General features: G+C 39.2%; 1 protein-coding gene across 2 annotated transcripts in view; it reads left to right on the top strand.

Annotated features, from left to right (window-relative positions):
* Positions 1-26,718, top strand: part of ISA3 (isoamylase 3) — a 121,453-nt gene that overhangs the window by 82,900 nt on the left and 11,835 nt on the right. For both annotated transcript variants that reach the window (XM_089988013.1, XM_089988014.1), the window contains 4 exons: positions 18,709-18,760; positions 20,058-20,120; positions 22,089-22,178; positions 22,284-22,356. In XM_089988013.1, coding sequence (XP_089844139.1) covers positions 18,709-18,760; positions 20,058-20,120; positions 22,089-22,178; positions 22,284-22,356 — 278 coding nt within the window. The remainder of the gene's footprint in view (positions 1-18,708; positions 18,761-20,057; positions 20,121-22,088; positions 22,179-22,283; positions 22,357-26,718) is intronic.

Raw genomic sequence — 26,718 nt, 5'->3', positions numbered from 1 at the left:
TTTCGTACTTTCAAACATTTCATAATATGGTTAGAAACAAGTTTCAAAATGATATTTCCATTTTTCGCACGGATTCAGGAGGAGAATTTATGTCCAAAGAATTCAAGGATTATCTCAATTTAAATGGCATTACACACCAAAGGTCGTGTCCATATACACCACAACAAAATGGACTAGCTAAACGTAAACATCGACACATTATGAAAACAACTAGGACATTATTAATAGCAAATCAAGTTCCAAAGGTTTTTTGGGCAGAAGCTGTCCTAGCTGCTACCTATCTAATTAATCGAATGTCATCTTCCTCTTTGAAAAATATAACTCTTATTGAAAAACTTGTGAATATTTCCCCATACTACTCTAGATTGAGAGTATTTGGATGCAAGTGCTTTGTTTTCACTGACAAAAATGATGAACTATCTCCCCGTGCGATTCCCTGTGCCCTTTTAGGATATGCTGATAATAAAAAAGGCTATAGGTGTTTTGACTTTCAAAATGACAAATTATATTTATCAAGAAATGTCTCTTTTCTAGAAAAGGAAAGTTTCTTTGATTTTGAAAAACCTAAGGAAGTCACTGAATACTCTTTTTTGATAGATCTAACATCAAAACCTAATCTTGAATATGACTTTGACTGTGATCAAAGTACTATTGATGTTGAACACAATGATGACAATGAAAAGCAAATCCATAGGGATGTTAGATTACAATATTCAAGACGAAGTGAGTCAAATCTTCCATGTGCACTGGAAAAATATTCTGAAGAACCAAGCAGAAGGTCGTCCCGAGTCTCAAGACCTGAAAAATTTGTGTCATACGAATCTTTCTCACCCACCTATAGGGCAGTTATTGCATTAATACACTTATATGAGGAACCATAATCGTACTTTCAAGCCAAAAATCATGTAGAATGGATAGAAGCCAAGAGAACTGAGCTAGATGCACTTGAAAAGGCTTCTACTTGGACTATTCAAGATCTTCCTCTAGGTAAGAAACCTATAGGGTGTCGATGGGTTTACAAAGTTAAAACCAAGAGTGATGGAACTCTTGAAAGATATAAAGCCCGATTAGTGGCCAAAGGCTATGCCCAAAAATACGACATTGATTATGAAGAAACCTTTGCCCCAGTTGCTCGTATGACCACTGTTAGAATATTAATTACCTTAGCTTCTATTAGAAAATGACCCATATTTCAGATGGATGTCAAAAATGCTTTTTTAAATAGTGAATTAGTTGAAGTGTACATGGAAGTTCTACCTGGTATTAGTATTCCCAATGGTAAAGTTCTTCATTTAGAAAAGACTCTTTATGGTATTAAACAAGCACCAAAAGCTTGGTATGACAGGTTTAGTTAGGTTATGCTTAATATTTTTGACTGACACTGCTTTGTTTATTAAGAGTTCTGATGCAGGGATTATAGTACTTCTTCTCTATGTGGATGACATGATCATCATCGGAGGTGATAAACAGGGAGTTGAAAATATCAAAGTACTTCTTAAAACTCATTTTAAAATGACTGATTTAGGTTTATTAAGATATTTCTTAGGAATTGAAGTTGCTTATTCTCCTCGAGGGTATTTAATGTCTCAATCTAAGTTTGCTTTTGATATTGTTTCCAGGTCTGAAATTACAAATGATAAGAAAGTGGACACTCCAGAAGTTGTCAATGTTAAGATGAAAATTGATGATGGAGAACCTCTCGAAAATCCTACTCCTTACAGACAGCTTATCGGAGCACTTTCCTATCTTTCTATTACTAGACCAGACATAGCATATGTTGTACACACAGACAGTCAGTTTCAACATGCTCCTACCACAGTCTACATGGGAGTCGTTCTGCGTATTGTTAGATATATTAAGTCCTCCACGAGGACTTTTCTTGTCTTCTACCTCATTAGATCTAATTGCATATACTGATGCTTATTGGGGAGGTTATCCTAATAAAAGACACTCAACTACTGGTTTTTGTGTTTTTCTAGGTGAATCATTAATTTTGTGGAGATGCAAAAAACAACAGAAGGTCTCTCTCCTATGTCACATGGGTGCGAGTATGGGTGCAGAGCAATTTCAAAAATTTTGGACACGGGAACACGGCTATATATATATATATATATATAACAATAATAAGATTGTAAATTTTAAAGCAAAAATAAAAAAGTAATTCTATTGAAGTAACAACACAAACTTACCAAAATATAACACATAAAGAAGTTTGTGAGTGTCCGGATCGGGGTCAGGTCCGGATTCAGACCCGACCCGAGTCCAAATTAATTTTAATAAATAGACAAAAATAGACTTGGTCAAAGTTGACCTAGTCCAAAATATGGACGGACTCAGCCCTTGTGCGTTGACTGAGTCCGATACTTAGTTGACCGTGTCCGCCCTGTGTCTGAAGCCGTATTCGTGTCCGCACCCATGTCGGGGTGTGTCGACCTTTCAGCCGAGTCTGTCTGACTTAGTCTCTCTCTCATCCACAGAAGCTGAATACCGAGCCATGGCAACCACGTCCATGTAAATAGTTTATGTCTGCTCACCGACATGGAAGTTGAAGCTACACAAGCTTTACGTATGTGCTGTGACAACAAGAGTGCAATATATATTGCAAGCAACCGAACATTTCATGAATGCACCAAACATATTGAAATAGACTGTCACTATATTAGAGAGAAATATCTACATGGAACCATTGATCTGCCATATGTTACATCAGAATACCAATTAGCAGATTTCTTTACCATGCCTCTCGCTGCTCTTAGATTTCACTTTCTCTTAGACAAACTTTCGCTCATTGTACCATAAGTTTCAGAAGAGTGTTAAAATGTAACATATAAATATATAAAATAATAATAATATATTTATCATTATATATATTTGCTTTTTTATTTTTTACTTTTTTTTATTTATATTTTTTGTATCTAGTTCAATAAGAACTAGATACCCTTTTTCAGTTAAGTTCCAGTTGGAACTTGACTGAAATATAGCTGTTGGACTCTAGTCCAACAGCTATAATAAAAGTTGTTGGACTGTAGTCCAACGTCTCTTTCTTGGGAGAGCTCCAAATGAGCTCTCCCCACTTGTTCTTCTTTGTATAAATAGGGGTCAATCCCTTCCATGTAAATCAACCAAAATGCTTCTTAAGCATTCTTGTTATTAGTAAAGATATTTTTATTTCATTGTTGTGTTTTCCTTTTATACCTTTTTATGGGTTTACTTGAAGTGTGTTTTTAGACATTCTTGTGGTGGATTCAAGTGCTTGTGTGGTAGGCCACCATTTCATTATAAGTAGATGGGTCCAATCCGTAACCCAAGCTAGTTCTCACTAAGGTAGAAGATGAGAAATAAGTTTCACTTACCGAAAGTGAGAAAACCAAAGCCATTGCTAACTATGAGAAGAAGTGGAAGAAATGGAGAATGGGACATGCCAAGATCATGTCTTGGCTTATTAGTAATGTGGATCTTAAAAATGCTCTAGCCTTGCAAAATTCAAACACGCAAACAAGGCTTGGGAGTACTCTTAAAGTATGAATGTTTAAATATGTATTTATATGTATATTCTTAAATATAAAAGAATATATATAATGCACAATAGGGGCATTTTGGTTATTTCACATTATGTAATTAGGTTAGAAATAGGTTAGTTAAATAGTTTTTTTGTTTTTTAACAAATGTAATTTATATTTTATGTAAGGGGCTCTTTGGGAATCACCCATAGAGACATTGAGACAACTCCCAACGGCTACAAATATAGCCGTTGGGAGCTCCCAAGGCTTCCTCTATTGTGTTTAAATAGTGATATAATGTCCCCATTTATTCTCAAGCTTCTCACTAAGCTTTTTGACAATAAAGATTTTTTTTTTACATTTTGTTGCAAGCCCTAGTTGGCTTATTGTGTTATCCTTAAAGTGAATTTGTGGTTGTATTGTGTGTTTGTATGCCCTTCGTTGACTTGTATTAGTTTTTCACTCATTTCATTAGAAGTACCTCAAGAAAATGTATTCTCTTAAAGACATTGCACATGTATGTAATGTGCAAGACAAAGTTCGAAGTATGACCCAAAATGAAAAAAGTATTAGAGAATACTATAATGACTTGTCCGAACTTTGGGAAGAATTGGCTCTTTTGGAGCCAAAATGACATTGCCTCAAAGACATTGAACTCTGTCAAAAAACAAATAGATGCGGAGCAATTTTATCAATTTATTAGTGGTTTACGACCAAAATTTGAAGCTACTAAGTCTATTCTTCTTCATAGAGGAAAAAATGCCTCGATTGAAGACACTATAGAAGAGTTAAACATGGAGGAAAATAGGTTGAAAAAGCATATGACAAGAAATGAAGATGACTCGGTTTTGGCCATTTCTAGATTGAGAAATTATGTTCACGCATATAAACCACCTCACTATAGAAAACAAGGAAATGACCATGATAAAAGGAAAGTCATTTGTTATTATTGTCGTGAACCGAGACACACTAAACCCCAATGTCCTAAACTAAAAGGGATACTTGAAAAGAAGGTTGCTTCGGTTGACTGTCCATAAGAACCAAGGGACATTCCCACATCCCACCAAGGGACATTCCCACATCCCAAGAATCATCCATTGGAAGCATGTCTCTAGCTCAACTAGTGGAAGCTCTTTAACCTGTTATCGAGGGAGCATTGTCTTCAACTGGAACTGTTGTTTCATCCTTCTCCGACCTCGATAGATTCCTTTGGTTTCTTGATTTTGGTGCATCATTTCACATGACCCAAAACCATGATATATTGTCCGAATATCATAACAACTTAAGTGTGTCAAATGTTTTTATGACTGATGGTACATTTCTTTAAATTGAAGGTATAGAGAATTTTGAAAAGGAATCTTCAAAATCTAAAAGATTTTTTATTCCAAAAATTTGACACATCCCTAAGTTAAATCTATCTAAATCTTTTATCTGTATCTCAAATATCCGGTTATGGTTGTAATATCTCTTTCTTTTCAAATGAATGTTTGGTGCATGATCGTTAGTTAGGAAAGCTGATTGGGCAAGACCATAGAGAAAGAGGGCTATACTATATGGATTTTTTAGAAATATCTAAAGATTTTTTTTGTAATGTCCAAAAATTAGATTTGAATGTATGGCATAAAAGATTAGGACATCCAAATATATCAAAAATCCAATATTTTCTGAAATTGAAAATTTTTTGTAATCTCAATGATTTTTTTGTGAAAACTATGTTCTTGGAAAAATGAAGATTACCATTGAATGATAGAACTTTTATTTCATCTAGACCACTTGAGTTAGTTCATTAAGATGTTTTGGGTTCAACACCCATATTGTCTAAAGGTAGATATGCATACTATGTCATATTTGTTGATGATTTTACTATACACACTTGGATATACTTCCTTAAGTATAAATCTGAAGTTTTCTTCTACTCTCAAAATTTTCATAAGTTGGCTAAAAATAGGTTTGAAAACGAAATTTCTATACTTCGTAATGATTCAGAGGGAAATTTATATCAAATGATTGTAAAGATTATCTTAAACATCATGGCATCAAACACAAATATCTTGTCCTCACACCACAACAAAATGATTTAGTCGAAAGAAAACATAGGCACATCATTGAAATTTCAAGAGCCTTGCTTATTTCTAGCCATGTGCCTAAGATCTTTTGGGCAGAAGCTGTCTTGACAACTGTTTATCTTATAAACAAAATGCCTTCATCCTCTTTAAAAAAATATTTGACCTATTGAAAAGGTTCTTAAACTCTCCCCTGACTGTGCTATATTACGAATTTTTTGTTGCAAATGTTTTGTATTAACCAACAAAAATGATAAGTTTTCTCCTAGAGCTATTCCTTGTGCCTTTTTTTGGTTATGCTGACAACCAAAATGGATACAAGTGCTATGATCCTAAGACTAGAAAATTGTATATTTTTAGAAATGTAACCTTTTTGGAAAAAGATTTTTTTTTTATAGAGATTAAGCTAAAGAAGTAACCGAGTATTAATTTTTATTTGATCTTGGTTCCAACCAAGATATCGATGATTGTGATTATGACTGACTTTGAAAATGTCATTGAATCAAGCGATAAGGAGCCTCTTAATGAAGCTCCTTAGGGTGATCAAACTTGTTTACAATACTCTAGATGAGAATGTTTTAAACGTCCATGCACACTTAAAAAATTCTCTAATTTAGATAAAGAACTGCAAACGAGGAAATCATCTAGAGTTTCAAAGCCTTCATCAAAATTTGTTTCATATAATTCTTTTTCATCTAAATATCAAGCATGCATAGCCTTAATCCACTCATATATTGAACCTTCATCTTATGATCAAGCCAAAGAATACTCCGAATGGGTTAAAGCCATGAAGATATGACTAGATATACTAGAAAAGGCTCAAACTTGGTCCATTCAAAATCTTCTTCAAGGAAAGAAACCTGTAGGTTGTAGATTTGTACATAAGATAAAAACCAAGAGTGATGGGACTCTTGAGAGATATAAAGCTAGGCTAGTTGTCAAAGTATCTGCACAAGAATATGATATAGACTGTGAAGAAACCTTTGCACCTGTTGCTTGCATGATTACAGTTAGAACCCTCATTGCAGTTGCTTCAATTAAAAATTGGCTCATATATCAAATAGATGTCAAAAATTTCTTCTTGAATGACAATCTTATGGAAGAAGTTTACATGGAGGCGCCTTCAAATATGTGTATACCTCAAGGAAAGGCTCTTTGCCTGCATAAGACATTATATAGTTTGAAACAAGCTCCTAAAGCTTGGTATGATAGATTTAACAATATTATGCTTAATATTGGTTTTAGATCTTGTGTAATTGACATTGTTTTATTTGTTAAGAATTTTGATGCAGGTATTGTCATTTTACTTCTCTACGTTGATGATATGTGTTGAGATTAAGAGGTTTTATGGTTAAGTTTTTCTAAACTAGAGGTCATTTGAATTTTTATTTTAATGAGAGACTTATGTGTAATTTCTCCTTTTGGCCTCTCTCTATTTAACATAGAGATTAACCCTAATCATTATGAAGTTCTCTTATTATGCAGCCGTCTCTCTCTCTCTCTCTCTCTCTCTCTCACTCAGTTCCAGCGTTCTCAATCTTGGTTCCAACATGGTATCAGAGCCTTGCATATCTCTGGGCAGCTGAAGATCATTATTGGTGGCGTCTGGAGAACATCAAAGTTGCAGCCGCCGTCAACGCTGTGGACCCAATACCAATCTGGCTTGTCGCAAAGTCTGAAAGTTGTGATTTTGATTTTTCGCAATTCTAAAAGTTGTTGTTTTTGCTGATGTGATTCAGATTTAACATCTAATCTGAATCTTGTGGTTGAAGTTGAAGTCGTGGAACTAGTCTCATATCTGAGTGCAGTAGTCGTGGGTTGTGTGGTCGTGAAAAAGGTCATGTCGCTGATCTGAAAAGTGTTGAAGGGAATCAGATCAGGTCGCAGATCTGATTTTGCAGGGGCATGACTCACATATGTCATTGATCTGAATGGGGTGTGGGCCTGATTGATTGGTAAGGATGGTGTGGGCATAAGATCCACGCAGATTTGTGTAAAGATATGGATCGTCGTGATTTGGCAAGCTGGAGCAGCAGGCTGATATCTGTGTGTTGAAGTCGTGGTGTTGATGAGGTTGCAGTCGGTGGTGATTCTGAGATTGTCACATGGTGTGGACCAGATCGGTCTTCTTTGCAGGTGTGTTAAAGATGTTGTGATAAGATTTAATCTGGTGTGGTCATGAGTTATTGCAGTTAATATCGTTGTGGTGCTAGCGATCAGCAGCCTCTGAGTTGTCGTGGGTTGTTGTTCATATGGGCTGACGTGGTGATGTTAAGTCAGATCATATTCAGATCTGATATTTGTTTTTGGTGTAATTGAAGTCGTCTACTGCAGACCAACACCTAGGTTTCCAACTTGATATGCTTGCTCAAATATTGATTTGCTGGAGTATAAGCATCTCAATAGTTTGATGAGATCATCCAGAAAGGGGTGTAGTTGTTTGCATCTTCTGATCATATCTATGATGGTAGCAACTGTTGAGTAGATCAGTTCGGATTAGTGTTGTGGATCTGATCTGATTTTATATCAGATTGACTGCTGTGGTGGAGAGTTGAGTATACCAGTGTCAGCTGGAAGTGTCGCAGTTTCAGGTATGAACCAAACACATCTGTATCATGTTGGATGTGTGGTATTGATATACTCTCTATAGCAATTTTTTTTTGTTGAGGTGGAAGGTTTTGGTCAAGTTCCTTTAAAATTATACTTGAAGTGTGGATCTAAATAGGCGGCAATCATGCATCTCAGATTTCATTGGTAAAATCCAATCGAGATATAGTCGGTTTCATAGCTGGTTGTTGGTGTGCACGTGTGACTGTACCTGTTCACTTTTAACCCATTACTTTTTCTTATGGCTCAAGTGGTTAAATCAGATGCAGATTACTCCAATGATTATGTAACTCTAAGCCGGGCTGAATATAACAAGCTTCTTGCTTTATGTGTAATGAGACAAGGTACAATGGAACAATAGGGAAACAAACACAATGCCAACAAAGGGCTTTAATAAACTCACTTAAAGTTGGTCACTAATAGACCAAATACAATCTCAAAAGAGATAAAAATACCAAACAGCACAAGAGGCATACAAGCCTATAAGATGGGAAAAACTCTAGAGAAAACCCTCAAATGCTTCTAAAAGCATTGAGGAATAACAAGGGAGTGAGACTCTATTTATAGAGCCTCACTTCAACACATGGGAGGCAGTCCAGCTCTTTGGACTGCCTTCCAACAGTCATAATTATGACTGTTGGGTAGCAGTCCAACGTCTAGTTGGACTGCTGCCCAACAGTCATATTTTGACTGTTGTGCACAACAGTCATATTTTTGACTATTGTGCACAACAGTCATAAATATGACTGTTGTGCCTAAGTTGTATGGCAGTTTATTTATTATAATGTTAAATTACATTTCAGTCCCTAGTGGACTGTACTATATGATAAAAGACAAAAATACCCTTATCGGGTATTTGGATACAATTTTATTTTTAACACTCCTCCTCAAACTTATGGGGAAATCACCGAAAGTTTGCTAAGAAGATACAAAAATTGAGGTAGTGGAAGAGCTTTGGTGAAGAAGTCTACAATCTGAAATTCAGATTGGACATATGGCAATGTAATGGTCCCCTTCAAATATTCTTCGCGAACATAGTGACAATCCATCTCAATGTGTTTTGTTCGCTCGTGAAATGTGTGATTGTTGGCTATATAGATGGCACTTTTATTATCACAGCATAGTTTTGAAGGTTTTGAGACATCAACACCCATATCGGAAAGTAGTGCTCTCATCCATACAACTTCAGTGGTTGTGGTAGCCATTGCCCTGTACTCAGCTTCCGTAGAGGATAAAGACACTTTTTGTTGTTTTTTGCATCGCCAAGAAATGAGAGAATCACCTAAAAACACACAAAAGCCAGTAGTTGAGTGACGGTTATTGGGATCTCCTCCCCAGTCAGAATCAGTGTAAGAAATAAGACTTAAAGATGAGGAAGAGGATAAGAATAGTCCTTTAGATATAGTTTTCTTGATATATCGAATTATTCTTAATACTGCACTCATGTGGACGGTTGTGGACGCATGTTGAAATTGATTTGCAGAATGTACGACATGCGCAATATCTGGCCTTGTAATGGACAGATACATCAATGATCCAATAAGTTGTCGATAAGGGGTTGGATCATCTAATAATACTCCATCTTCAGCTCGCATTTATTACTTCAGGAGTATCAGCATATTTTGTGTTTGTGATTCCTGAACGCTCAACAATATCAGCTGCAAACTTGATTTGAGATAAAATATATCCTCTTGGTGAGTAGGCTACTTCAATTCCTAAAAAGTATCTCAAAAAACCAAGATCAGTCATATCAAAAGATTTTTTAAGCAAAATTTTAATATCTTCAATTTTCTTTTGATCATTCCCTGTGATGATCATATCATCAACATACAAAAGAAGAATGATCAATGAGGTACCTGTAGATCTCACAAAAAGAGCAGTGTCAGTGTAACAAGATTTAAATCCAAGTTTTAATATCGTACCACTGAACCGATCATACCATGCTTTAGGGGCTTGTTTAAGCCCGTATAGGGCTTTTTGAAGACGAAGGACCATGCATTTTTCAATAGACAGACCAGGGGGAGGATCCATATATACTTGCTTACTCGCTTGCACTACTTACTCGCTCGCACACCTTATTCGCTTGTACTGCTTACGTGTTTACACTATACACCTGCTTGCATTGCTTACCTGTTTAACTGCATATATGCTTTAAACTGCGTAGCCTACTGAATTAATTATACTTAATTCAGTTTTCTGTTAGTCTCTCTTGTGCACCTACTAGTTTTTCGCGAAACTAACCCATTCTATGGGTACAGGTGATGATTAGGTACACTACGGGCGATGGCGCGATTGCAAGATGACTTCAAGACTTCTTCTTCCTGCTCTTAGCTCGCGTCCTGGACGCTTGGGTTTGTATCGGATTTCCTTTAGGATATCGGAATCTTGTCAATTTTGGTTCTTTTAGCTAACGTGCCCAAAGTTCTGAGCTTGCCTTCTGATTTATCAAAGAAAAGTCTTCCGCTGATTTCATAAACAAACTCTGAAGGAAAGAGATATTTCTAGTCTCTTGCCTGTTTTTCTGAAAAGGTTCGCAAGTTTGAAATTTGGGGTGTTACAACTTGGTATCAGAGCTAAGGAAAGTAAGGATTCTTGACCATTGAGCATCCGCATCGCACTGTAAGTATATAATTTTTCTTATTTTATAGATGTTTTTAGCGTTGTTAAGCTAAATGACTTGACATGTTATGCTTATGTACCAGCATTGCTGGGTTTTTTGTGAACTACTCATGTTACACATGAATAGTATAGACGTTTTTGGCTTCTTTTTTGAGCTTCTTGAGATTTTTATCTTGGGTATTTTCTTGTTTACTCCAAGGATGGCAAGGAACTCGAACAAAGATTCAGCTGACGAATGGTCAAATATTAGGAAAAATTACTCTGACTTGTATTTTTACTAATGTAGGTCAAGGTAATTTCGCGGACGAAATTCTTTTAAGGAGAGTAGGATGTAATAAACTGAAAAAAAAATTTAAGCTTGGATTCGGGTCGGATCCGGATCCGGACCCGGACCCGAAAGGGAGGCACTGCCTCCCGTGTCTTTTGAAGACAGCGAGGCAGGGGTTTAGAGAGAACCCCCGCCCCCCTTCTTTCTCTCTCGGTCTCTCTCCCCCTCAGCGCCTCTTCCCCCTCTCGTCTCTCGGTCTCTCTTCCCCGACCTACTCTCTCTCCCTCACTGTCTCTCGTTCTCTCTTCCCTTCTCCCTTCGACGCCGCCGCCACCACCTGCGACCTCCCTCCGGCGCCGTTGCTGTCGGCCATCTCCCTCCCTCTTTGTGCTGCGAAGGCTCCGGTGACCCCAGGTACGCTTCCACCTCCCCTCTTATCTCTTCCTTCTGCCTCCTCTTCCACTTCTTCTTCTCGGTGTGGGGTCGACCGACAGGGGGGCAGCACCCCTTGCCGTCGCCTCTCATCGGCAGGGGGTTACCCCCTGCCTTTCTCAAGATCGGCCGACGGGGGGGGGGAGCTGAGCCCCCTGTCGTCGGCAGGGGGACTCCCCCCAGCCTGTCTCTCTTTGGGTCGATTGACAGGGGGCAGAGCCCCCTGTCATCGCCATTCGCCGGCAGGGGGCTCCGCCCCTTGTCACTCACTGCGTCGGCAGGGGGCTCTGCCCCCTGTCACTCACTGTGTCGACAGGGGGGCTCCGCCCCCTGTCACTCACTATGTCGGCAGGGGGCTCTGCCCCCTGTCACTCACCGTGTCGGCAGGGGGGCTCCGCCCCCTGTCACTCACTGTGTCGGCAGGGGGCTCCACTCCCCTTGTCCCTCTTGTTTTGCCTGCAGGGAGCGAAGCTCCCTGTGTCGGCCCACCCTTTCGACATGGGCTTCTGCCCCTTGCCTTTTTGTGGGTTTTTCGGCAGGGGCGGAGCCCCTGCCTCTTCGTGGTTCTTTCGGCAGAGGAGGGGCTCGCCTCCCCTCTTCTTTGTTTTTCCTCTGTCAAGGCAGGGGAGGGGCCGAGCCCTCCTCCCTGCCTCCTGTTACGGCAGAGGAGGGGCTCGCCCCCCTCCTCTCTGTTCCCTCTGTTCGGCAGGGGAGGGGCATGACCCCTCCCTGCTTCTGTTGCTGCAGGGGAGGGGTCGAGCCCCTCCTCCCTGCTCCTTGTTCCCTATCATGGCAGGGGAGGGGCTGAGCCCCCTCCCTGCTTCGTGTTATGACAGGGGAGGGGCTGAGCCCCCTCCCTGCTCTTTGTGTTGGCAGGGGAGGGGCTGAGCCCCCTCCCTGCTTGTTGTTTTGACGGGGGAGGGGGCCGAGCCCCTCCCTGCTTCTTGTTGCGGCAAGGGAGGGGGTCGAGCCCTCCCTGTGCCTCTTCGTTGTTTTTCGGTGGGCCGGGGCAAGCCCCCTCGCTTCGCTTTTCCCTGTGCCTTTTCTCTCTTTAGGCAGGGGCATCTCCCCTGCCTCTGTTGTTCTTCGGCAGGCAGGGGCAAGGCCCCCTACCTCCCTCTTTGTATGTCGTCTGGCAGGGGTGAAGCCCCCTGCCTTCCCTTCGTTTCTGACAGGCAGGGGCTCTGCCCTTGCCTCTCTTCTACTTTGTCAAGTAGGGGCGCAACCCTGCTTGCCCTCGCTTTATGAGGGCAGGGGTGCAATCCCCTGCCTCCTCGGAGTCCGCTGACAACAAGTCAGTAGGGGCTCGCTGCCCCTGCTTCTGCTTCTTGCGCTTATAGCAGGTCCGCATGCGCACGATGCCCCTGCCTCTGTTTCTCTTACGTCAGGACGGCGATAGTGCCTCTGACTTTCTATTTTGGTATTAGCTTGCTAAGATCGTTACTTTTGCATCTCGTACGACGGATCCCACTCGCGCTCCACGACCCGAGCCGCCAATCGCGTACATCCGCGGACGACAACAATCTTGCAACTCTCAAAGGTAGGGGAAGATTGCACAGAAGACTTGGACAATTGAATTAAGTTCAATTAACTAAAAAGGGACCATTAAATATATATATATATATATATATATATATATATATATATATATATATATATATATTTATACGAGTACACATTTAACTCAAGGACGCGGTTTCGCGATCCTTGTCCTTTACTTTGCCGTCGCGCTTTGCGCCTAGGCTCTTGCCTTTGCATATGTGTTAGTATTGCCTTGCTATTGCAGTTGACGTGCAGGTTCTTGCTCTTTGTGTATGCCTTAAAGGCATCCTCGTGGAGGATGCAAGAGACATCTATCACGTCCTTTTGCGACAAGAGTTCAGTCGGGAGCTAGCGACACACCTTCGTCTAAGGAGAGGGATACCTCGCAAGGATCCTGGCTCTTCGTGTGCGCAGTCCTGCAGAGTTGACTTGAGATTTTACGGAGCTGCGCAAAAGCATCAAAGACTACTCCAAATCGAAGCATTTGGAAGGATGTGACTGGCTGGCTTTGCTCGCCTTCTTGGCTTATCTCGGGTGATCCCGAATTGGGGGTTCGAGCAAACTTCTTAGCGGGTGTTCTGTTGAGAAACCCGTATCCCGTCTATCGAGGCCGGTATCGAGTCATGCGAGACATGTAGATACCTCGATAGCGGATGTGATTCGAGATAATCACATGCATAATGTTGGCACAAGGTACTGTTGTTTCAAAAGATAAAGTAAAGTAGATAAACTTTACATCTTTGTGAAACACTTTTGTTGAGGCTTCTATTGAGGAGCTATACCGCCTTCATTCTAGAGTACTTGTAGTTGTGCACGACACGTCTAGTACTGCGATGATCGGATGAGACGGTCGTGCGACCTCGAACAACGCTAAATACAAAATGTTGTAATCACATAAATGGCCTCACATTCGCCTTCACAGGCAAGATGCTCGAGTGGTTTAAAGACCACAGCATAGAATGGGTCGTTAGTTAAGCAACCCCTAACGCACCCGTTCGCTTCTCGTTGTCTGTCAAGGGAGAGGACAGATCAGTACAAAAACTTCAATGGACAGGTTGTTAACAACCACCCCACGGGCAAAGATCCGGCCTCCCCAGTCATTGGAGTTAGGGGATAGGGGCTACACAAGTTAGCTCAATACTTCTGCAGAAGTTGGATGCATCCGTGGCACTGCTTTTCAGCCTCTGGGGAATCCTCTCTCGGCTAATGCCGTCCCCTTTGGAGCGGACTCAACTAGCTATTCGGGTTATTGAAAATACATAGAATAACAGATGCCCGAACTAGTCTCAGTTGTTTCTATGTTTTGCCTGCGCGTACCCGCAGGCCAGTAATTATCGAAACATAAGGTCTGTTCACACTGGTCGTGGGTCGTGAGATTCGCTTGCACTATGGATTCGCTTGCACTACGGATTCGCTTGCACTACTGATTCGCTTGCTCTACGGATTTGCTTGCACTATGGATTCGCTTGCACTACTGATTCGCTTGCACTACTGCTTCGCTTGCACTACTAATTCGCTTGCTTGCTCGATAGTTCAGTTTGCTACTCGTTGAACTGTGCACGCCTGTCAAGGCGTTACTCTAGTTGGTTAAACTGCTTACGCAGTTCTTTGCAGAGTAATAAGGAGTTTCTCATACTAGTTAAATGCTTATAATAATAGCATTATACCAGTTGCTACATATTAGCATGTGACTTGCTTTATCCCTTGGTCGAACTGTTTGGTGCTTATTGTAGTGTAACACTTGTTGGCTTGCATCTCTTATGATTGATGTGATTGCATACAACTCGTAATCTACGAACTGGTGGCAACTAGGATTGATGTGGTCGCTTGTCTTATAAGCTGCTTACATATTGTGATATAACTGTTGTCGTATGATTGCTTATGAAGTAATGGTTTATGCCTTATAATTAATTTAATTACTTGTCGATGGACTGAGCCATTTTATGGTAATTATATGTTTTACGAGCATTGTTATGAGTGCTTGTCTTATTCAGTTGTTTTGTTTGGCTGACGGGTAGAGTTAGTTACCCTTCGCCCATAAAATCAACTGAATTGCCATATCTGCGTGTTCTCATGTGTCGTTTACACATGCTTTGAGGGCCTATTTGAGGATTGCAATATTCCTTGTGGCAATCATATGATGTGTAGGATTATATGCTTCTGCGTGGAGTGATACGATGCATATTGCTGATATACATGCTTGTGCCCATATTGTGGCTACTGACATCGAGAGCAGTAAACTGTTCGGAGCAGTCGATTGTATAGATGCGTGTATCACCGAGTATGGTGTTTGTCGAGCACCTGATCTCCAAAGGATTATCTGCGAGGGCGTGTATGATCAAGACCAAGTACCCGACTAGAGTGGTAGATTCTTTGTGAGGATGTACACTGTCCACGAACGGGTAGCCGCGAAGACGGTGAACTCCTGTGAGGAAGTGTATGGTCCAAGACCAGCTATACCATCTAGGGCGGAATTCCTTGTGAGGTTATACATTTCCCAGACCAGGTGATCCGGCGTTGATCTTGTTGTTTGTATTAGTGGCTATCGACCCTGAGAGCGGTCATTTGTGTGGATGCATGTATCGCAATGATTTTCATTGGATATGGCATTTGTTAGGGATTGATCTCTCAAAGGTTTCGCTGTGAGGTTATACATTTCCCAGATCAGGTGACCCGGCTAGAGTGGGAGATCTCTGTGAGGATGTACATTGTCCACGAACGGGTAGCCGCAAAGACGGTGAACTCTTGTGTGGAAGTGTAGGGTCCAAGATCAGGTATACCCTCTAGGGCGGTAATTCCTTGTCCAGTCGTATATCTCTCGAACCGAACGATCCGACGTGGATCTTGTGTTTTTGCTTACCATAAAAAGTTATGGTGAGCTGTGACGATCTTCTGAGATTGTTTGTAATAGCCAACTATGAATTCATAGTTTTGGCTTTTTGTTTTAGCATGATTACACGCGCCTTAGTGCGTCATAACTGGTGACGGTTAGCCGCGTAAGACTTTGAGAGATGAGGATAGATTAAGGTCGTTCAGGACAAAGCGTTGGTTAGAAGTAGCGAGTGACAAACTATGTCCTGATGGTGATTAGATGCAGAGACCTCGTTCTAGGAACGAGGACAAGCTTGTTGCGTAGTAGTTCACAGCTTACGATCAAATGGATCGTATGCTGCGTTGGTCAGTTGCACTACTTACTTACGTTGAACTGCTTATTATTTGCACTACTTACGCATTTGCATTGTTTACTCGCTTGCACTACTTACTTGCTCGCACACCTTATTCGCTTGTACTGCTTACGTGTTTGCACTATACACCTACTTGCATTGCTTACCTGTTTAACTGCATATCTGCTTTAAACTGCGTAGCCTACTGAATTAATTATACTTAATTCAGTTTCCTGTTAGTCTCTCTTGTGCACCTACTAGTTTTTCGCGAAACTAACCCATTCTATGGGTACAGGTGATGATTAGGTACACTACGGGCGATGGCGCGATTGCAAGATGGCTTCAAGACTTCTTCTTCCTGCTCTTAGCTCGCGTCCTGGACGCTTGGGTTTGTATCGGATTTCCTTTAGGATATCGGAATCTTGTCAATTTTGGTTCTTTTAGCTAACGTGCCCAAAGTTGTGAGCTTGCCTTCTGATTTATCAAAGAAAAGTCTTCCGCTGATTTCATAAACAAACTCTGAAGGAAAGAGATATTTCTAGTCTCTTGCCTGTTTTTCTGAAAAGGTTCGCAAGTTTGAAATTTGGGGCGTTACACTGGACACCTTTGGAGACGATTCAATACACATAGGCCTGGTGCTCTGATACCATGTTAGAATGGATCACCGAATATATGCAGTAAGAAAGTAAGAAGACAGAATGAAGAAGAGGGCTGCGGCAACAAAGGGGACTTCTTCTCTTAGAAGTCGTGCCCTATCCCATGTGTGTATTTATATACAAAAAACAGAAAGTGGGTTGGATCAATTATGATTTGGATCCATACCCGAATATGATAAAATTACATATTACATCAGAAACAGAAAACCCGATTCATATTAGAGACCCAACTTCAATTTTATGATACAATGTTAATAATATGAACCAAAAAAGAAAATCATTATGGGTCTTTCACATGAATCCTTCTCCTCCAATCATTTCTATCCAATGTCATGTCCTCGGTGAGGTTCAAAGCATTCATATCCTTTCCTATCATCTCCATCCAAGTCTTCCTAGGCCTATCCCGACCTCTTTTAACTAATATATTTTCCCATTTCTCCATCCTTCTAACTGGAGCATCATTAGGCCTTCGCCGAATATGTCCAAACCACCGTAAATGATTCTCTCCCATCTTATTTTCAATAGGTGCAACGCCTACCTTCTTACGTATCTCCTCGTTCCGAATCTTATCTTTTATTGTATTTCCACACGTCCATCTAAGCATATGCATCTCAGCTACACTCATTTTTTGAATATGATGTCTCTTGGCAGCCCAACATTCCGTACCATATAGTAAAGCGGGCCTAATAGTCGTCCTATAAAACTTTTCCTTCAACCGCAATGGCATTCTACGATCGCACAACACTCCAGTTGCATTTTTCCATTTCATCCACCCAACCTTTATCCTATGATTTACATCTCTATCAATTTCTCCATACTTTTGAATGATAGATCCCAAATATTTGAAACAATCATCCACCGGTATTTCTTGCTCACCAAGCTTCACAACACTCCCATCACTACTTCGTTGCTTACTAAACCGACATTCCATATATTCAGTCTTACTCTTACTCAACTTAAAACCTCTTGCTTCCAATGTCTGTCTCCGTAATTCTAACTTAGCATTAACCCCAGCTCTAGACTCATCAATCAAAATAATATCATCAGCAAACAACATACACCACGACATATTTTCTTGAATTGATCTCGTAAGCTCATCCATCACTATAGCAAATAGGAAAGGGCTTAAAGCAGATCTTTGATGTAACCCTTCTATATATGGTAAAAAAAATTAATTTTTTGTTCCCTCCTTTCATAAATAGCACCCTTGTTCATTTCTTTCATTGCAGCCATATGGTAGGTAGTTGCTGCATAAAATCCCTGTTCTTCCTGTGTTCCTTAACACTTTATTGGTCAAATTTTTGCATGTATTATGTTCAGATATGTTGCAAGTTTTTTTCTATGTCGATTTCAACAATGAATGGAGCTCCTGAACCTTTTACTGAAAGTTGCATGTAGAAGGAAAATATAGCTAATTGGGTAATTCACTGATTGACATTTTTTGCCAAATAATGTATTACGATTATTATTACTGCTTCTGCTGTTATTGTTGCTGTTGTTGATATCTGATAGCCATGCTGAGGATTTGAATGCTCTTTAGTTAAGATGATTCTGCTTTACCTAGTCCAGCTATTCTGTTTATTTGTTTTTTGTGATTGCGTTTTTGCATTAAGAATTTCAGCAGCTACCACTTGAGAGCTAGCCTAAATCGTTGTTATGTTGGTAGTAATGTATTCTACAAACTATATTTTGTCTTTCTTAGAGCAAGTCATGCTTTGTCATAAATATATATCTTGGTTTCCATGCTCATGTTTTTCAGAGGAAAACATTTAACTTATTTTCCTTATTGGATGGTTGAAGAATTTCTTGTTGTAATGCGACATATAGTGATTGAGGCATGTCTGATTTTCTTTGCAGATGGGCTGAATGGAATGGGCAGTATCGTGATGACATAAGAAGATTTATTAAGGTGAAAAGGTTTGATAAAATGCATGCATACCTATGTCACATGGGTGCGGGTGCGACACGGGTGCGGCACAATTTCAAAAATTTTGGACGCGGGGACACGGCTATATTTATATATATGTGTATATATATATATATATATATATATATATATATATATATATATATATATATATATATATATATATATATATATATCCAGTGTGTGCATATATGTGAATATTGTCCTCTAAAGTTTGGCACCGAGTGTTTTTACAAACTTTGCAAATTGTACTTTTGCCCTTGCAGAAAGGGGGGTCCGGGGCCTCCCCCCGGCGCGGGTCCTATTGCGCAGTCATCGGGCGGGGGTCCAGGGGGGGCCGTAGGGGGGCAACGCCCCCCGGAATTTTTTTTCTAGGGATTATGTTTGAGACTCATGCTATATATATATATATATTTTAAAAAATATATAAAAAGATAATTTTTTTTTGTTTTTTGCCCTAAAAATAAACATTTTTGGACTCGGTCAACGTTGACCGAGTCCAAAATGAGGACGGACTCGGCCTCGATTCGTTGACCGAGTCCGACTCGTCGTTGACCGAGTCCGGGCCGTGTCCTAAGCCGCACCCGTGTCGGGGCGTGTCGACTCGGGTGCGGCACCTCCCTAGCCGAGTCCGTGTGACTTAGATGCATACACATACACATACACATACACGAGCAAGCAATTGCACACAGTGCGCAAACACTTTTAACTTAAGTGTATATATGCATGCAGTGAGGCAATTGATGCATTTACCTGATTGCCATTACAATGGGGATTATGTGTGTAGCAGTGCGGCTCAAACACTTGTCTTTGATTCTCTTGTATTAATAAAAAATGAACCCATATACAATTTCAAAAATGATTTAGCAGGAGTTAATCAATGACAAAATTACTTTGAACACATGATATAAAATAAATAATTAAACTATTTACTCATGCCATTCACAAGGCTTGCGAGTCTACACAAACATCTATCTCTGTGTTGCTTGTAATTGTCATCATGCCCTTCAGGAAATTCAAATTAGAGCATTACTGCTCTTTAAGCATATCTTCCTGTGTTTTTTTGTTTTTGATGGAGATATTTCCAAATGCTTACCTTGTTCTGTTTAGCTCATTTGGATATATTAGAATATTTTAAGATCTCCTATGGAGCCTCAACTATCTTTAAAGCATTACCTTCCCTCATAAGAAATTAGAGAAACAGATAATTGTGTCAAAACTGAAATGGTATCAGCTTTGAGCTGTTTTCTCTAAACTATCAAATACATCATCATTTCAGGGTGACTCAGGTATGAAGGGGAAATTTGCAACTCGCTTGGGAGGCTCTTCAGATCTCTACCAGGTAATTGTGCAAAACATAATATTTTGACATGTGTGTAAGTGCATTGCATGCATGTGTGCGTGTTTTTGTGAATATGTGTGTGTGTGTGTGTGTGTGTGTGTGCAAGCACATGCTTGTGTTGTATTCTTGATTTATGGATCGAGTAATTTAAGCTAGTTTATCAAGTTTCTGAAAATTTGTGCTTTTTCTTCCATTTTAAAATTTGAAATAGTCAGGTTAGTCTGTAGGGCTTCCAAAATAATTAGTTGTATGATACACCTGTTAAATATCCTTTAATCTAATTATGAATGCACAACAGCCGTTTCTCCTAATTGCATAAAAGTTTTATTGTTTTTTTCTCTGGCATACTAAATCAGGCCAGTTAAACATGACTGTCAAAAGTTTACTCGATTTGGGTTTTGTTTGTACTCTTCCACAACTGACTTTATATGAAAATTCTCTTGGAAAATTGTCAGAGCCTGCCATTTTCTGAAAGCATTTTCACCTCAAAGATTCCTTTCCTTGTTTCATGTGGCTATACTATAGACTATAGTATACATGTATTTGGGTGAGATTTTTCTTTCTTTCCCCACAACTTTAACTCATTTGAAGTGTTCAAAAAAAATTTAGATCACTGTTGGAAACATTTAGAAGCATTGTTGACGGAGGTGTTTATGATCCTAATTATCAAATAACATACTCAACTGGCAAATTTTTTGTTTACATGCCTTAGAAGAGTGTGTAACGGAGCAGAAGCACAACCATACTGGCTTTGGACACAAGTGTCCAATATGCAAATCAGTTGCCATAGATAAGCCTTGGAGAGAGAAGTGTCTTTACCATTTCTTTCTTCATTAAACAATCAGATATTTTCTTTTTGGCGTCATTGCTGCTTACACATTTGTAGTGCTCAAAATTTGAAAAACACACACATGATTTTTCTTTTTCTTTTTTTAAATTTAGTTATACTTTTAGATTTGCTTATGTGACTTAACCATTATGTGCAATTGTATATCAGTCGCCCCTTGGTCATAAATATGCAAGAAGAATAACAGTCCACAGTTCTACTGTAAGACTATCCATGGAAAAATGTCCTTGAGGCAAAAACTGCATAAAATTGTGCTTCTAATACATGGGAAAGCAGGTGGTGGCATGAAGGGAGGTTATTCTTGTTATGTGCAAACTAAAGCCTCATGTCAACCATTATTAAAGTACCTAACAAATTGTTAAAGATGGATAAGATTGGTTAGAAAGACTTCTAGAAGCATTTTGGACTTATTGATCATCTATGCATTTTAAGCTAGCGGTGCTAACATTTGCATCAAAAGCATCCAAGATGCAACTTTTCATAAGAGTGCAATATGTCAAAATGGCTAAATGCCTCCAAGTGACTAAGTATGTTATGGTTGCATAAAAGGTGAGTAAAATAAATCTACAGATGCATGAAAAAAAAAATCACTTCAGTTTTGGGCTGCAACTAATGTTCAACTTATTTTATCTTTTTGATGAGCATTAGAAAATAAATATGTGCCCTTGTGTGCCTGCACCATGTTCTTGGTGGGAATTATGACCTCATGGAAACATAACTGGAGGACTATGCAAGCATGTGCAGATTGGACCACTTCATTTATTGTTGTCCATGTTACCTTCCATCTGGGCATTAGAGTGTGAGCTTTACATAGTACCTGTTGTCTGGCTTTTAACTTTTGCGATGTGGTGAACCGATTTTGAAGTCAAGTATTTTAAATGCCGGAGTGCCGGAACAGTTTATATTTTTTTGTCTGTTGAAACTACTTAATCATAACTGGTTGATGCTTTTGCAATGTGAATGCTCCTGGCTGCGTTGAGCTGGTTTGAAATGAACTGTTCTTAAGTTGTCAACCAGGAGGTGTGATATGCATGATATTTAGAAAACATGGATGCAGTACTTTTAGTATAGTATTGTTCTTTCTGGGTGAATGTTAAGTGATCTGTCAACGCTATTTGTAGGTTAATAAGCGCAAGCCTTATCACAGTGTCAACTTTGTGATTGCACATGATGGGTTCACATTGTATGACCTTGTTTCCTACAACTCAAAGGTAGCATGGCTTTTTTTTTGTGAAATTATCTTCAGTTGCAAAGATTTTATTGCATTTTCTCTATATTTTTTTTGAATACACAGTATCACAGTAATTCTCTTGTAGCATAATGAAGCAAATGGAGAAGGTGGCCTTGATGGAAGCAATGACAATTTTAGTTGGAATTGCGGCTGTGAAGGTACTGTTCTGAGTGGCTGTTCTTTGTTGTGTGGTTTTCCTTCTAATTGTGGCTAACATGCAGTTCAATGCTATAGTTTTGAACTTTGTTTGCTTTTCTTTGTGTAGTAGCTTTTCTTTACTTTTATACATAGTAGTTTTTTTAAGTTGGCCTGAGGTGTTTGATTGCAGCTTTTGCAATGGCACATGACATAGATGCATATTTGATAAATATAAAAAGAAGCCATTTCGATTTATTGTTATTTATATCCTAATGGTATAATACCAGTTTCTGATTTTTATGTTGATTACCAAAATACAAAGTCAGATTTCAGGGTTGGAATATGGAGGGCTAGATGTAGAAGCAGTAGAGATGGAAAGGATACAGGAAAAAAAGAAAATCAGATAAAAAATGTCAGACTTGTCAGGAGAATGACCAGACTAGGTTGTTAATAACAAATAAAGGTCTTTCTGAGGAATTAAAGCCAAAACACAAACTTTATAAGACTAATATTGAGAGATGTACTTTGGCTGGTCTGGCAGTTTCTTTATTCATGGTTCCTTAGGCCTCTGGACTTGCATGATATGCTTTTGCTGCATCAAATTCATTTTCAGTTTCTGCTAACCGGTTAGCTGTCCCTATTCCATAGGTCCTAATATTCCTTTTTATAGATGATGGTGGGATTATGTGAACCTTCGTCACTAATCCTATTTCCTTGCTATATGTTTATTCTGCACATCGGATTGTCGCCATGTTCACTAAGGCTGGCCCAATAATTCAGTTTTGCATTTCCATTTCCAAACTTGGGATGGTATCTTATTTGCAACCTCGAGTTTGAGGAGTTTGAAGAAACCAGGTTGGCTGTGTTTAGGGACATAGCCAGTATGTGTAGATTAGTTTCTTTTAGTCCCCTTTGTACATATTAGGAGTATTTAGTCTTTGTTTCATTCTTTGCCTTTTTAACCTCATAAAGAGAGTTGACTCCTTGTTACGGGTGTCAACGAGTCGGGTTTGGTTTGGACCCAGGTGGAACCTAACTTGGACCAGATTTTCAGGTATGGTATCGGGTTTGGACCCGGGTCTAATCAGGTCTACTATAAGAGAAACCATACCCGGATCCGATAAGAACTACATGAACCATACCCGGTAAAATAATGTTTTTTATCATTTTTACATTGAAAAATTGTGGGTCTTAATCGGAACTCGGGTCGTGCTTGGGTCTGGTATAAAATTTCACAAACTATACCCAGGTCCGTGTATTAATCAGACCTTAAGGTCAGGACCCAAGTCTTAATCAGGTCTTCTTATTTGTCACCATACCCGGACTCTATAGGGTTTGGTCCGGGTCAGGTCCGGGTAAACCCTACCCATTGACACCTCTACTCCTTGTACTGCAATATAGCTCTCTCAATCTATGTAGTCAAAAGCGTTAGGCAGTGCCTAGTTGGTGGATCCCTAAAAAGACTAATCAGAAACTAGGCAGACTGGTCAGTACCTTAATTAAAAAAATAAAAAAACATAAAAAATACGCAAATGAGCTGCGAGAATTAGTAACAAACATGTATGCAACATAAAATCAATCAACAATAAGCAAAAGATAAAAATAACATGTCGAACATTACAAAACCTACTCAAATATTAAAAACAATTAAATAAGCAAAGCAAACAACTATCAACAAATGCCAAATAATTTAAAAATAATCTAAATTCTTAAAATAAAGTACTAAAACTAACAACAAACATGTATCCAACATCAAATTAATCAACAACAAATGCACGAAGCATAAGATATTGCTATCATCAATTTAGGGATTTGAGATCTCTGAAATAAAGGGAAAGCGAGAGAAATCCTCGAATCTCTCATCTAGTCCAACCCTCAAATCTTGAGATATGAGGGATTCAAATGCACCTAAGTGCCAAAAACATGACGTCAAAAGACATGAATTTGAAGTCATACATAGAGACATGTTTTGATATTTATAACCATGAAGTGCTTAAATAAAGCATCTAAGTACCAAAAACACATGCTCAAGAATACTAGATCATATACGTACATATTTAAATAAATAGAGTTCGAAAACCTAAGATTCAAACTCAATCTCATAAAAGCATACATATGTATAAATATCATTTCACAAAACCAAATAAATATTATAAAATATTTAATATGGATATTTTTTCTAAATAAATCCAACAATAAATTTGAAAAGCATTTAAAGGTTTAGCTTTAAAAAATAACAAATAATTTTTTCAAAGATAAAAAAATATGTGTTTTCTCATGCGTAATGCATGAGATAGACAACTCAAGTAAAACTAAAGATCTATGTAACATAGACACGACAGTATGATTGTCGTATCTATGTCAACACTTTATGACACGGGTGCGGGTACCAAATGCAGTTCGGGTAAGCCCTGGGTCGGGTCCCACACTGGTCTGGGTCAGGTCCAGCCCAGACCCGACCCAAACTCAAATTTCTCTACTTCCATCTTTCTCTCTCTAGTCTCGTCTCGTCTTCCCCCTCTATCATCTTCTCCATCTCATTTTTCCCTCTCTCTCTCTCTCTCTCTCTCTCTCTCTCTCTCTCTCTCTCTCTCTCTCTCTCTCTCGTCTTCTCCCTTTCTCTCTGTCTCTCGGTGATTGCGAACTGAAAACGAGAGGGAGAGAGAGGGGGGGGGGAGTAAATGAGAGAGCGAGTAAACCAAAGGGGGGGGGGGGTACCTACCTCTTTTATTCTTCCTCTTCATTCGTATACAGAGGGAGAGAGAGAGAGCGACAATGGGTATGGGTCCTCCTCCTTCGTATCTCTATATATAGGAACGGGGCTCACAAAGTACCCCCTTCCCTTTTATAATAAACACACACACACATTTTTTAAAACACTTTTTTTAATTTCATTTTACACCTTATTTTAAAAAAAATTCAAACATACATAGACAAAATTTCATTTAAAAGTACTCCTTCTTTTAAAAAAATTCCAAACACACACAAAAAATTTCATTTAAAAATATTACACGCACACTCACACACACAAAATTTCATTTAAAAATATCACACACACACACACACACACACACACACACACACACACACACACACACACACACACACACACACACACACACACATATATATATAGTTGTATCCCCGTACCCACAATTTTTTAACTTGCCGTGTCGTACCTTTACCCATGTGACATAGCGAAAGATTTAAGATACATACCGGGTCAAGATCTCCCTTGAATTCAAACCGTACATCGATCACGATTCATTAACGAAGCACAAACTCAAACCAAAGAGTCCCACGACCCAAAGAGGCAAAATACCATAGAAATTTTCTTGGCTCTGATACCATGTAATGAAACAAACAGAAAACAAATATAAAGTGTGCACACATAAACACAAGTCCACTTAAAGGACAATACAAATGCCAAAAAGCAATACACAAGCACAGAGGTGCATACAAAGGCTTACAAAGAGCCAAAATAGAACACAAGAGGATAAAAAATATAAATCTTATTGATTGAAAATGCTTAGGCGAAGCATCAATTTTACAAGATGGGGAACACCCCTATTTATACACAACAGAAACAACATAGAGCCATTGGGACCTCCCCAACGGCTAGAAATAGAGCCATTGGGGAGGTCCCAACGACTCTATTGGGCATTTTACTTAAGTGCTTCAACCCTAAACTTAAATACTAAGTTACAAAAATAAAAGAGAAAAGTACAAAAGACTATTGTGCCCCTAATTGGCACAGCCTATTACCTATGTCATCTGGGTCTGGGTCTGGGTCTGGGTCTGGGTCTGGGTCTGGGTTTGGGTCTGGGTATGGGTATGGGTATGGGTATGGGTATGGGTATGGGTATGGGTATGGGTACGGGTACGGGTACGGGTACGGGTACGGGTGCGAGTATGGATATGGGTATGGGTACGGAGGGTATGACACGGCAATTCCAAAAAATTGTGGGTATGGGGACACAGCTAAATATATACTGAAAAATATATATTATATATCTAAAATATATACTGAAAATATATATTATATATTGAAAATATATAATATAATATAATATAGGACACGGCAAATGCCGTGTCCAAGTACTAGTACCCGTGTCAACATGTGTCGACACAGGTACGGCTCCTTAAGTGCCATGTCATGGTAACATAGCCTATTACAATACTGTGGAAAGATTGAAATACCCCTAATGGGTATTTCCTATTACATCATAAATAATAAATAAATAAATATACATATATATGAATATATATATGTATATGTATGTGAAATGTGAATTAGATAATTATATATATGTATGTGAATATATATATACATACATTATATGTATATACAATTTAACAACTAAATGAAACATGTTATTGGA

This window comes from Nuphar pumila, chromosome 14 (genome assembly GCF_984573655.1).
Source record: "Nuphar pumila chromosome 14, dmNupPumi1.hap1.1, whole genome shotgun sequence".
NCBI classification, from domain to species: domain Eukaryota; kingdom Viridiplantae; phylum Streptophyta; class Magnoliopsida; order Nymphaeales; family Nymphaeaceae; genus Nuphar; species Nuphar pumila.
The sequence above is the reverse complement of the archived record's forward strand: the minus strand, read 5'-3'. Positions and strand labels throughout refer to the sequence as shown.